This window comes from Protopterus annectens, chromosome 5.part0 (genome assembly GCF_019279795.1).
Source record: "Protopterus annectens isolate FY-2018-M chromosome 5.part0, PAN1.0, whole genome shotgun sequence".
Classification (NCBI taxonomy): Eukaryota; Metazoa; Chordata; order Ceratodontiformes; family Protopteridae; genus Protopterus; species Protopterus annectens.
This window is the reverse complement of record NC_056735.1, coordinates 1356590708-1356603713: the sequence shown is the minus strand read 5'-3', so window position 1 is coordinate 1356603713 and position 13006 is coordinate 1356590708. Positions and strand designations below refer to the sequence as shown.

Below are 13006 nucleotides of genomic sequence, written 5' to 3'. Positions count from 1 at the left end.
CATTCTATTGTTAGTCTCTGCCTTTCTCATCATTGTGAACTGAGCAGTTTTGCTAATTCATACTTTCTGTTAACCAAAACCTCTGTCTCAAAAAGATTGCTTGTTTAGACTAGCAGCTGACAAAGTATAGCTTTTTGTTTTCCTTCCCTGAATTTAAATAATCTCCCTACACATTGAGATTTACTGTCTCGCTTAATGCGAGGGGTGTCTCACCGAGTGTTATCTTCTGTTCTTAATGAACATTAACTCTACTGTAATATGCCAACATTTTATTTTATAGTATATTGTGACCCTATTCTACACCTTTAGTCTCTCTCTCTCCTTCTTTCATACACGTACACATACACATTCAGTTGCACATACTGTCCCTCTCAGAGGGGTAACGAGAGATGTATGTTTTCCACTCTAGCATTTTCAAGATTTCCTTGTTTAGCCCATTGAACATAAATGTACTTCCCTTTCTAGCCAAACGTGGATATTTAACCACTGTATTTAACAACAGTAACTTAAAAACACCTGAGAAAAGGGCTCATGCCAGCTCAAAAGCTTGATTAATTGCAAAACTTGTGTTGGTCCAGTAAAATGTATTACATCATGTGTGTGTATGAGTGTCTTTTGTGTTTTGTACAAGTAACCATAACATCTGCACATGTGGGATATTTTAAGTGCTAGTTACTGATTTGTATATAACAAATTGAAGTGCAACTGTTAGCTGAACTAAAAGAGCTCTTGAAAGTACTCGAGTAAATCTTTGTTTTACTAAAGACCCCAGCCTGTAAAACTATCCCAGAATGTAAACCATTTATAATACTGTAAAGGTGTGTTATATAAAATACATTTACACTTACTGCTTGAAGCTTTCATAATCAAATTTTAGCTCCACAATTTTCAGCTTATTATTTGTGTTGCACTTTCAGGTAAAAAGTTAGTACAATTATATTTACCGAATTAAATAAAATTTTGATATATTTGACAGTATGAAATTAAAACTCAGCCTCAGTTCTTTTCAATATATTACATGACACTATAAGGAAAGAGTTTATGCTGAGTAGTCCTAATACATTAAATTTGCATGTAATGTGTATATGTATACGTTACTGTATACAGACACAAACACAGCTATGGAGCTACTACTAATAATCCATGGAAATATTGACATGCTTTACATCAACACACCTGCATGCTCTAAGGCTGATCCTCAGAACATGCAGAAATAAAGACCCTCCCCAGATCCCCATCTTATTATATACACAACTTTGAAATCTCTCAATCCATAGGGAAAGGGCATTTCCAGTTACTGCAGGGACTGTCAATCTTGCACAGCTGTCTGACATTTTGTATGTGTCAAAAATCCACAGGTTGACCATATGAATTTCAATTTACACCAGGACTCACATAAATATATATATGGCAATAATACCAAAACTCATATTTTATGTAGATTTTGTTTCTTGTGGGTTTTAAGATTTATGTGGTAGTTGTGGATAGGTTTGATTTACTTTGTGAATGGATTTTTATGTTAAATATTTCTCTTGTGGAATCTTTGCTGGTGAGATTTGTCAGTGCATGGTGGCAGTGATTACCATGTTCAGGGAGACTCATGTATTTAAGTCTGGAGGTGGGGGGCTTGCCCACTACGTGGGTGTGTAGTGGCTTGCCAGCTCCTGCAAAAAGAAAATAGGTATTGGTGTTTTTTTTTCTTGGATGTTTGTTTTGTCAATGTTCACTGCTGTGTATGTATTCAGGTTTTAGTGTGTTCACTGTTTAGTGTATTTGATGTTTTATTTTCCCTCATCTGACTAGGACTGGAGTAACAAATACGTAATTTTGCTAAAACTGTGGCAAGTTGCCCACTAAAAATATAAGAAGAAATGGAAGCTGATCTCTGTTCACTGATGCATTTTAGGTCATATTACTGTTAACAAATACGATGTTTGCTTTGATTTTTCATTATGAACAGTGATCTGGAAGTTTGGCAGACCTGTTACTGTCCACTAGAATTATCCTCTATGATAGTATATGCTAGAAATTTATAAGATATGATCCTGTGTTTTTAGTTTATGAATACTGTGTCCTGATTTTTCTTATGTAAAAAAATGGACATCTCTGTTTGCATTTCAATAATTTTTCCCGTATTTAAAAAAAATATATGTTTATTTTATTCCATGTTTCCTTCTGATCTTTTTATAACATATTTATCTGGATTGACTTAATTTAAATGTTAGTAATCTTCATTGTTCAGGTTTGTTGCAGAATTCATATGTATAAACCGTTGTAAGTGCAAATAGTATACAAAACTCTGGCTTTATAAAAGTAGTCCTCTGAAAAAAAAAGCAGATATTGTCAGATTAGCATTATTGTTCCAAAATTCATGCTTGTATATTCTGAATAACAAAGTGTGCAATTTTTAAATTAACTTCCTGTATATTTTGCTGATCTCTGTTGATGGTTATTAAAAGTAGATACTGCTCAGGAAATAAATGGTGGAAGAGCTGAATAGTACTTAAATTATTCAACAGAAAACTGAATGCAAAATAAAATCAGTTCTGGCACTATGTTTGGAATTTAAATCCATGTTATAAAACCTCAGCTTAGGGTACCTTTAAAAGACCAGTAACTGGGAAAGGACACTTAGACAGCATTTTAAAAATTTAGAATGGTGTAAATATGAATTAGTGATAGTAGGGAGTATTGGAATATTTTGAATGTTGGGATGAGTGTGGTGAGTTTTACTGACATTTTGTTGATGATCTCTTCCTATTATGGAAAAGGGAGGAGAGTGATTTAGTACATTTTTTAGAAGTGTTGAATAGCAGTTGTGAGTTTTTGAGGTTCAATTGCAAATATTCATTCAATAAGATTGACTTCCTGGACGTTGAGATTTTGCAAGATCAAACAGGAGGTCTATCTACAAGGATGCATAGGAAGGAATGTTACCACCATCCTTTTTACATAGGGGTAGTATGCATACATAACATGTTTTTTCTAGTGTAGTGAAGCGACAAATCTTGCGGATTTCACATTCGTCATGTGAAGAGAATGATTTTAACATCAGTTTAGATGCACTAAGACAAGAGCTTCTAGGAAGGGGTTACACTCAGACTGAGGTGGACAGAGCTTTCACGGAAATAGCAAAGGAAAGGGCCGCAAGGGTTAAACCCTACTTCTCCAGATCCCTCTTTGCTAAACATCCCAAGAAAAATAGGATGATAGTGGACCAATGGTTTTATCCTTTACTAAGGATGTTGGCTACATTAGGGAGATTGTGCAATGTAATTGGCACTTCTTACAAGTGGATGAAAGGGTAGGAGGAGTAGTGGGCAGTCGACCTAAGTTTGTTTATAAGAACAAATGTACATGTAAGCAGAGACTCTGTTGTCGTAGGGTTGTGGATCCCCCAGATGTAAGGGGGCTTGGCACTAAAAAGTATGCAGGTTGCACCTTCTGTTAGTATGTGGATGAATCTCTATTCTTTAAGCATCCAGACACCGGATATGATTGGCAACTCAGGATACTGCTGACTGCAACACTAAGAATTTGGCTTATATTGCTCATTGTGTGGAATATTTTAGGTTTTACATTAGAAAGACCAACTGCCACCTGAGGGAGAGTATCAGGGACCATATTTATTGTACACATAGGGGATTGGAGTATAGTGCTCTGGCTAAGCACTCCAAATACACAGGACCTACACATACATTTGTTTTTCAAGTCCTGCATGTATTAAAGGACAATATTAGGTTGGGTGATATGGTTAATGCAACTGAGAGTGTTGAACTCCATTCAATTTTGAGGCCGGGTGCACATTTGGGGTCTGATCTCAACAACTATGTGTCTATAAAGCCTGTTTTAAAGTCACATAAACTTAAGAGGAAGTGATTATATTTTGTGTGTATTTTAGAATGTTTTTTTACAATTTTTACAAGTAATTTTTGTAAGGTTTTATGCATTTTTATGCACATGTAGAATGCTATGTGTAATGATTGTTATGTTCCCTGTAGTTTAAGGGACAGAGAGGTCCACTCATTGTTTTTAATTGTATAATTAATTGTGAATGGCATATAAGATGATTAGTTTGTGAGTAATTGTGTCTGAAGAAGCAATGTTATCATTGTGAAAGCACTTACATGTTACATCTGTTATTAAAGCTGAGTTTTTGAAGCCTTGAGAAGTTTGGTCTCTACTTCCTTGTATCTGCACGATTTTTCCTTGGATTCAGTGCTGCTGTAGTTTTGTGTGGTTTATCACCAGTTTCCTGACTTTTGTTGGATTAGTCAAGAGGTATTCTGTTTCAGAGTAACTGTTACATTACCAAGTAATGAACCACTTCTACATTTTACATCAAGAAGTCATGTAGCAACTCATCCTTCTTCTCCACTGTAGAGCATCCATTCCTGTGAATGCTAATTAAAAAAAGGCATTTAAACAGAAAGTCATATTAGTGCATTCTTTTAAGTTTTCTTATTAATGTTCATAATTCTTGCTGCTATGGTGGTGGGTGACTAGCCAATAACTGTAGAAACAGCTGCAGCTTATATCAGTCAAGGTCATATTCACACTGAACTTCATTTAAGATAGTACAGTAGAGATAACCTCCTGGTCCAGTTTCTAGATTAACTTTCTGGCCAGCTACTAGATACAGAGGAGGTGAGATAAAACACAAGAAGTAAAACAGGGCTATAGCCACAGTAGATAGTTCTCACAAAATGCATAATGTGCAACTCTAGTAGTGTTTTTGCTAGATTTCTGTGACTGTTTGATAAATCAGTAGTATTGTTTAGTGTTTTTGAATAAATAGTCAAAGTAGTGTTAGAATGTCTTCCTGATGGGTTTAGTTTCAGTTTACTTGGAGTGTCAATCATTGCCTTTTCGATGCACAGTGGTCAATTAAGTAATTTTTTTGTATTGTTGTTTTGGCCTTTACTAATATGTAAGCTGGTAATAGCTTTGTCTGCTGCTACTATTACTAGCGGGTTGTGAAGCTGTCACAACTCACTGAAATTAGTTTGTCATTGTGGGCTATAGTTGGCTTATATTCTGTCAATTACTGTACTGTCATGATGTATTCTTTTTGGTTGTGGCAGTACAGTTTTGGTGTTAGTATATTTAAGTAAGGGGGTGTGAGGGTAAATCCCTGTGCTGGGGGTATGGGGATCCCCCACTATAAACTATATGTTTTTATGCTATGGTTCTGCTGGTTTATTTCAAGGACTTTCTAAATAGTAATCAAAGGTTCTTTTTGTTTTTAATTGTTACTGTTGTATATGCAACTATAACAGTTTCCCATTAGATTTCTATGATCCTGCACAATTTTTTGTGGAACAGATAGCTAAAATCATCCTGAAATGCTTTTTCTCACCAGTTGCAGTTTCAAATTACTTGTTATGTTCATCTTTGCCTTTTTGATGCACTGTGCGACTAAATGAGGGTTGGCATTGTGTTTTGGTGATTTATTTACATGCAATAATTGTGGCTAGTGCAGGTATGGAAGCATTAAGGGCAAAATAACTTTTTATTACTTATGAAAAGAACAACAAATATTTCTGTTGCAGTAATTTCATAGTAGTAGTTTTATCCATTTACCAAAAACATGGTATCAGTTAGACAAAGAAGTAAGAGTAGCTTGGAGGATTTGGAAATGTATGGCAAAAAAAAACTGAAATTTAGAAAACAGGAAGTTATTTGTCTTCACTGACAGTTGTTCAAGGCATACTTGGAGAACTACATACAGCTCTGTAAAGTCTCCTTCTGAGAATATAATAACCGGATGGAAAATGTTCAGAAAATGTAACAAAAATACTAAGGGGTCTGTTCAGGGGAATTATGAAGAAAGGTTAAAGCAACTTAATGTGCACATGACAGAAGAAAGGAGGACACTGGGGGATGTAACAGAAACATTTAAGAAACCTAGAAGAATTGTTAAAGTCCAGGGGGCCAACATATTCCACAGGATATATTTTTGAAAAAAAAAAACACAAAGGAGTAGATGTGGAAACAACAAGGGTGATGGTGGGATGCATTTTTACAGTGTTTTGTGTTCATAGTATAAACAGCCTTCTTGAGGACGTTTTGGAATCAAATAGTGTCTGAATTCAAGAACATACAGGACAGATATAAAGCAACTCTTGCAAAGTGTAGGAAAAACTAGGAAACTGAATAATATGCACCTGACCTGCATCTATGACTTAAGAAAATGACTAAATTAAGATAAAAACGTACTCTAATCAGCTTAACATTTTCATATTTCTATGTTTATGCAAATTGTGGCATCTCAAAATGTTAGTAGCCTACAGTGACACAGCAGTATGTGGTCAGGGAATTATTACTTTTTAGTATCATATGATTTATTGTATATATGAATTTATTATTCAGTGTGCATGATCTGATCTGCTGAGCCATGATTTACTGTATGTGGGCCCATGTGGTGGTGTTAGCTGCTTTGTTGAGATAATGCTGTTTGCTGCTAATGTTACACAGATGATAATCTGTAATTTTGCCATATGATACAAAATAGTAACTGCAGTGTTCTATTTTTGTTTCAGTTTCATGCCAATAATAACTTTACTGGAAATTGCATTTTTGTAATTAAATTGTACATTTTAAAAGCAAGGGTGTGCATACTAAGGGAAGACAAAGGAATGATAAAACAATGTATATAGATTCTTAAAATATAAAAAAATATACTGTATATGTGATGTTTTTTCTTCTTTGGTATCTAAGGAGCAACATACAAAAAGTTAGTCAGTCCTAGAAGGGCTTATCATTGCATAACAGGACAAAGTTCTGTGATGAAACAGATTACATTGCGTGAGCATGGATGCCTATGGTTATTGCTGATGTTAACTTTATCTTCATTAGTGAACAGTTTTCTACCAACAGATGCAGTTATGCAAATCCCAAACCATAATTCCATTACTGCAGTACTGAATGATTTGCAATTTCTTAAATTAACTTTGAGAAGGACAATGTATACATTAATAAGCATATCACTAGGAAAGACAAAATCTATTTCATTATTAGGCAATTACCTTTAAAAATGGATTTGTTTCTGTTTCTTCCCACAAAGATACCACCAGACCGAAAAGAGATTATGAAGTAGATGGAAGGGATTATCATTTTGTTCAGTCAAGAGAACAAATGGAGCGAGATATCCAGGAGCACAAATTTATTGAAGCAGGGCAGTATAATGACAATCTTTATGGAACGAGTGTCCAGTCAGTACGATATGTAGCTGAAAGGGTGAGTCATTTACTACTGATACTGCAATGCATGGACATTATATAACAGGTTAATTACCTAGAAGATTCTACTCCAGCATTAATTAGTCTGCCATGGCACCTTCATTTTTCATAAAAAAAGCACCTTTCTTGCTTAATGCAATTTTTCTAAATGTGTTACGCAGATCAGGCTACAGTTGCTCAATAAATTGGCAAATGTATTGTATGCAGGTGTTTTGTGTAATAAACCAGATTTCGTGCTTGCCACCTTATATTTGCATGTTATTTATTTTTAAGCCATTTATTTATTTTAGGAGACAGAATGCATTTAGATTGCATGGCTTTTACTCCAGCCCCTATAAAAGCTATGCAAAAATAAAAAGCTTTGCATAATTTCTTTGTATTTTGAGAAGTGGCTTGCTAAACTAAAATCATTTACAGACATTTCCTGAGCATAAAAAGCTTGTGGTATTGTTTTGGTTGTGATTAATAAAACACTCTGCAATACTACAAATTGTTGTAATGTGCAGTAGGAAAAAGAGGTGAGGATGTGAATGTTTTGACATGGAGACAAAATTTGTAGAAACAGTTATGAATCTGGGGCATAATTTTACTATACCTACCACACCTAGGTTATTTTGAGAATGTCATACTCACTTCTACTATGTGACTTTCTTAATAAAATGTTTGCACTTTTGCACACATATCCCCAATCAAGTGGGTATTTCACCATCATTACTACCTGGCTAAAGAAAATGAGAGCAACAAACCCATGTACAAATGGAACTAAGCTGCAGCAATGCCTTGCAGTGAAGTGTGACCCATATGCCTTGGATTATACTGTTTGTTTTATCAATCATGTGGAATACTGAGCACCCCACCACAGTGGCAATCCTTTAAAATACTGAGCACTCCACCACACTGACAATGATGGAATACTAAACACCCCACCACAATGACGTCTTCTTCTTTCGGCTTTTTCCCGGTTAGGGGTTGCCACAGTGGATCACCTGTCTTCTCATGATTGGCAGTGGAGTTTTATGGTGTTGAGTTGCCAGCCTGGTGCCCAACCTTCCAGAGAAGGCACACACATGTACACACTCAAGCCCAGGGCCAATTTAGAGTGTCCACTCTACCTACAGCATGTCTTTGGGATGTGGGAGGAAACCAGAGCAGCCGGAGAAACCCACGTGACCACAGGGAGGACATGCAGACTCCGGAAAGAAGGCACCCCAGCTGAGGATCAAACCGGAGAACCTCTTGCTGTGAGGTGGCAACACTAACTGATGCACCACCATGGCCATCCACCCCACCACAATGACAATCCTTCAAAATACTGAGCACCCCCACCACAGTGACAATCATGTGGAATACTAAGCACCCCACCACAGTCACAATCATGTAGAATACTGAGCACCCCACCACAGTCACAATCATGTGGAATACTAAGCACCCCACCACAGTCACAATCATGTAGAATACTGAGCATCCCACCACAGTCACAATCATGTGGAATACTAAGCACCCCACCACAGTCACAATCATGTGGAATGCTAAGCACCCCACCACAGTGACAATCATGTGGAATACTAAGCACCCCACCACAGTCACAATCATGTAGAATACTGAGCACCCCACCACAGTCACAATCATGTGGAATACTAAGCACCCCACCACAGTCACAATCATGTAGAATACTGAGCACCCCACCACAGTCACAATCATGTGGAATACTAAGCACCCCACCACAGTCACAATCATGTAGAATACTGAGCACCCCACCACAGTCACAATCATGTGGAATACTGAGCACCACACCACAGTGAATGACAATCATGTAGAATACTGAGCACCCCACCACAATAACAATCATGTGGAATACTAAGCACCCCACCACAGTGAGAATCATGTGGAATACTGAGTACCCCACCACAGTGACAATCATGTGGAATACTAAGCACCCCACCACAGTCACAATCATGTAGAATACTGAGCACCCCACCACAGTCACAATCATGTGGAATACTAAGCACCCCACCACAGTCACAATCATGTAGAATACTGAGCACCCCACCACAGTCACAATCATGTGGAATACTAAGCACCCCACCACGGTGACAATCATGGAATATTGAGCACCCCACCACAGCAGCAATCGTGTAGAATACTGAGCACCCTACCACAGTGACAATCATGTGGAATGCTAAGCACCCCACCACAGTGAGTGACAATCATGTGGAATACTGAGCACCCCACCACAGTTACAATCATGTGGAATATTAAGCACCCCACCACAGTGGTAATCATATGGAATACTGAGCACCCCACCACAGTGACAAAAAACAATCATGTGGAATACTGAGCACCCCACCGCAGTGACAATCATGTGGAATATTAAGCACACCACTGCAATGACAATCATGTAGAATACTAAACACCCCACCACAGTGACAATCATGTGAAATACTGAACACCCCACTCCACCACAGAGGCAATGCAAATGTGTATACTTTTGGATTTATTATATGAACATTTTCCTAAGAATATACTACTTGGCCATGACTGCTACACTGGTGTTAGCATAAGGGTACTACAGGTAAATCATAATGTAATTTGTTTTAATAAATATATATAAGCAGAATGTGTTTAGTATATTTCAGCAAATGTGCAGATAGCATGATCAATTAAGTAGCATTCTTGCTAATGGTGTAACTGAAATGATGCATTGCCCTGTTGTTGAAGACTGTCTGTGTTAAAAAGGAAGTGCATTACATGTTAGTACAAAAGCACTGTACTGCGGGCCCTGCAGGTACTGTGAGAAGTACAGCATCATAGCAGAGTGTGTTACATGTTAGTACAAAAGCACTGTACTGCGGGCCCCTGCAGGTACTGTGAGAAGTACAGCATCATAGCAGAATGTGTTACATGTTAGTACAAGAGCACTGTACTGCAGGCCCTGCAGGTACTGTCAGAAGTACAGCATCATAGCAGAGTGTGTTACATGTTAGTACAAAAGCACTGTACTGCAGGCCCTGCAGGTACTGTGAGAAGTACAGCATCATAGCAGAGTGTGTTACATGTTAGTACAAAAGCACTGTACTGCAGGCCCCTGCAGGTACTGTGAGAAGTACAGTATCATAGCAGAGTGTGTTACATGTTAGTACAAAAGCACTGTACTGCAGGCCCCTGCAGGTACTGTGAGAAGTACAGTATCATAGCAGAGTGTGTTACATGTTAGTACAAAGCACTGTACTGCAGGCCCCTGCAGGTACTGTGAGAAGTACAGCATCATAGCAGAGTGTGTTACATGTTAGTACAAAAGCACTGTACTGCAGGCCCCTGCAGGTACTGTGAGAAGTACAGTATCATAGCAGAGTGTGTTACATGTTAGTACAAAAGCACTGTACTGCGGGCCCCTGCAGGTACTGTGAGAAGTACAGTATCATAGCAGAGTGTGTTACATGTTAGTACAAAAGCACTGTACTGCAGGCCCTGCAGGTACTGTGAGAGGTACAGCATCATAGCAGAGTGTGTTACATGTTAGTACAAAAGCACTGTACTGCGGGCCCCTGCAGGTACTGTGAGAAGTACAGTATCATAGCAGAGTGTGTTACATGTTAGTACAAAAGTACTGTACTGCAGGCCCCTGCAGGTACTGTGAGAAGTACAGCATCATAGCAGAGTGTGTTACATGTCAGTACAAAAGCACTGTACTGCAGGCCCCTGCAGGTACTGTGAGAAGTACAGCATCATAGCAGAGTGTGTTACATGTTAGTACAAAAGCACTGTACTGCGGGCCCCTGCAGGTACTGTGAGAAGTACAGTATCATAGCAGAGTGTGTTACATGTTAGTACAAAAGCACTGTACTGCAGGCCCCTGCAGGTACTGTGAGAAGTACAGTATCATAGCAGAGTGTGTTACATGTTAGTACAAAAGCACTGTACTGCAGGCCCTGCAGGTACTGTGAGAAGTACAGCATCATAGCAGAGTGTGTTACATGTTAGTACAAAAGCACTGTACTGCAGGCCCTGCAGGTACTGTGAGAAGTACAGCATCATAGCAGAGTGTGTTACATGTTAGTACAAAAGCACTGTACTGCAGGCCCCTGCAGGTACTGTGAGAAGTACAGTATCATAGCAGAGTGTGTTACATGTTAGTACAAAAGCACTGTACTGCAGGCCCTGCAGGTACTGTGAGAGGTACAGTATCATAGCAGAGTGTGTTACATGTTAGTACAAAAGCACTGTACTGCAGGCCCTGCAGGTACTGTGAGAAGTACAGCATCATAGCAGAGTGTGAGAAGTACAGTATCATAGCAGAGTGTGTTACATGTTAGTACAAAAGCACTGTACTGCGGGCCCCTGCAGGTACTGTGAGAAGTACAGTATCATAGCAGAGTGTGTTACATGTTAGTACAAAAGCACTGTACTGCAGGCCCTGCAGGTACTGTGAGAAGTACAGCATCATAGCAGAGTGTGTTACATGTTAGTACAAAAGCACTGTACTGCAGGCCCTGCAGGTACTGTGAGAAGTACAGTATCATAGCAGAGTGTGTTACATGTTAGTACAAAAGCACTGTACTGCAGGCCCTGCAGGTACTGTGAGAGGTACAGTATCATAGCAGAGTGTGAGAAGTACAGTATCATAGCAGAGTGTGAGAAGTACAGTATCATAGCAGAGTGTGTTACATGTTAGTACAAAAGCACTGTACTGCAGGCCCTGCAGGTACTGTGAGAAGTACAGTATCATAGCAGAGTGTGTTACATGTTAGTACAAAAGCACTGTACTGCAGGCCCTGCAGGTACTGTGAGAAGTACAGTATCATAGCAGAGTGTGTTACATGTTAGTACAAAAGCACTGTACTGCAGGCCCTGCAGGTACTGTGAGAGGTACAGTATCATAGCAGAGTGTGTTACATGTTAGTACAAAAGCACTGTACTGCAGGCCCTGCAGGTACTGTGAGAAGTACAGCATCATAGCAGAGTGTGAGAAGTACAGTATCATAGCAGAGTGTGTTACATGTTAGTACAAAAGCACTGTACTGCAGGCCCCTGCAGGTACTGTGAGAAGTACAGTATCATAGCAGAGTGTGTTACATGTTAGTACAAAAGCACTGTACTGCAGGCCCCTGCAGGTACTGTGAGAAGTACAGTATCATAGCAGAGTGTGTTACATGTTAGTACAAAAGCACTGTACTGCAGGCCCCTGCAGGTACTGTGAGAAGTACAGCATCATAGCAGAGTGTGTTACATGTTAGTACAAAAGCACTGTACTGCGGGCCCCTGCAGGTACTGTGAGAAGTACAGTATCATAGCAGAGTGTGTTACATGTTAGTACAAAAGCACTGTACTGCAGGCCCTGCAGGTACTGTGAGAAGTACAGTATCATAGCAGAGTGTGTTACATGTTAGTACAAAAGCACTGTACTGCAGGCCCTGCAGGTACTGTGAGAAGTACAGTATCATAGCAGAGTGTGTTACATGTTAGTACAAAAGCACTGTACTGCAGGCCCCTGCAGGTACTGTGAGAAGTACAGTATCATAGCAGAGTGTGAGAAGTACAGTATCATAGCAGAGTGTGAGAAGTACAGTATCATAGCAGAGTGTGAGTCAGCAGATGCATTTATACTGTGATCAATTTTCCTGATTAATCGCACTTGTCAGGCATTTCACTCGTTATTGTACACCACAACACCAAACACTACAGTACAATGCAACATCCCTTCCCCAGTATTATTAGTGCATTCACAGTTCTGTGATGTTTCCTGTGAGGTATACTGAAAGAAACAA

General features: G+C 38.9%; 1 protein-coding gene across 13 annotated transcripts in view; it reads left to right on the top strand.

Annotated features, from left to right (window-relative positions):
• DLG2 (discs large MAGUK scaffold protein 2) overlaps positions 1-13006 on the top strand; it is a 4792098-nt gene that overhangs the window by 4747103 nt on the left and 31989 nt on the right. For all 13 annotated transcript variants that reach the window (XM_044071159.1, XM_044071154.1, XM_044071155.1 and 10 more), the window contains one exon: positions 7067-7239. In XM_044071159.1, coding sequence (XP_043927094.1) covers positions 7067-7239 — 173 coding nt within the window. The remainder of the gene's footprint in view (positions 1-7066; positions 7240-13006) is intronic.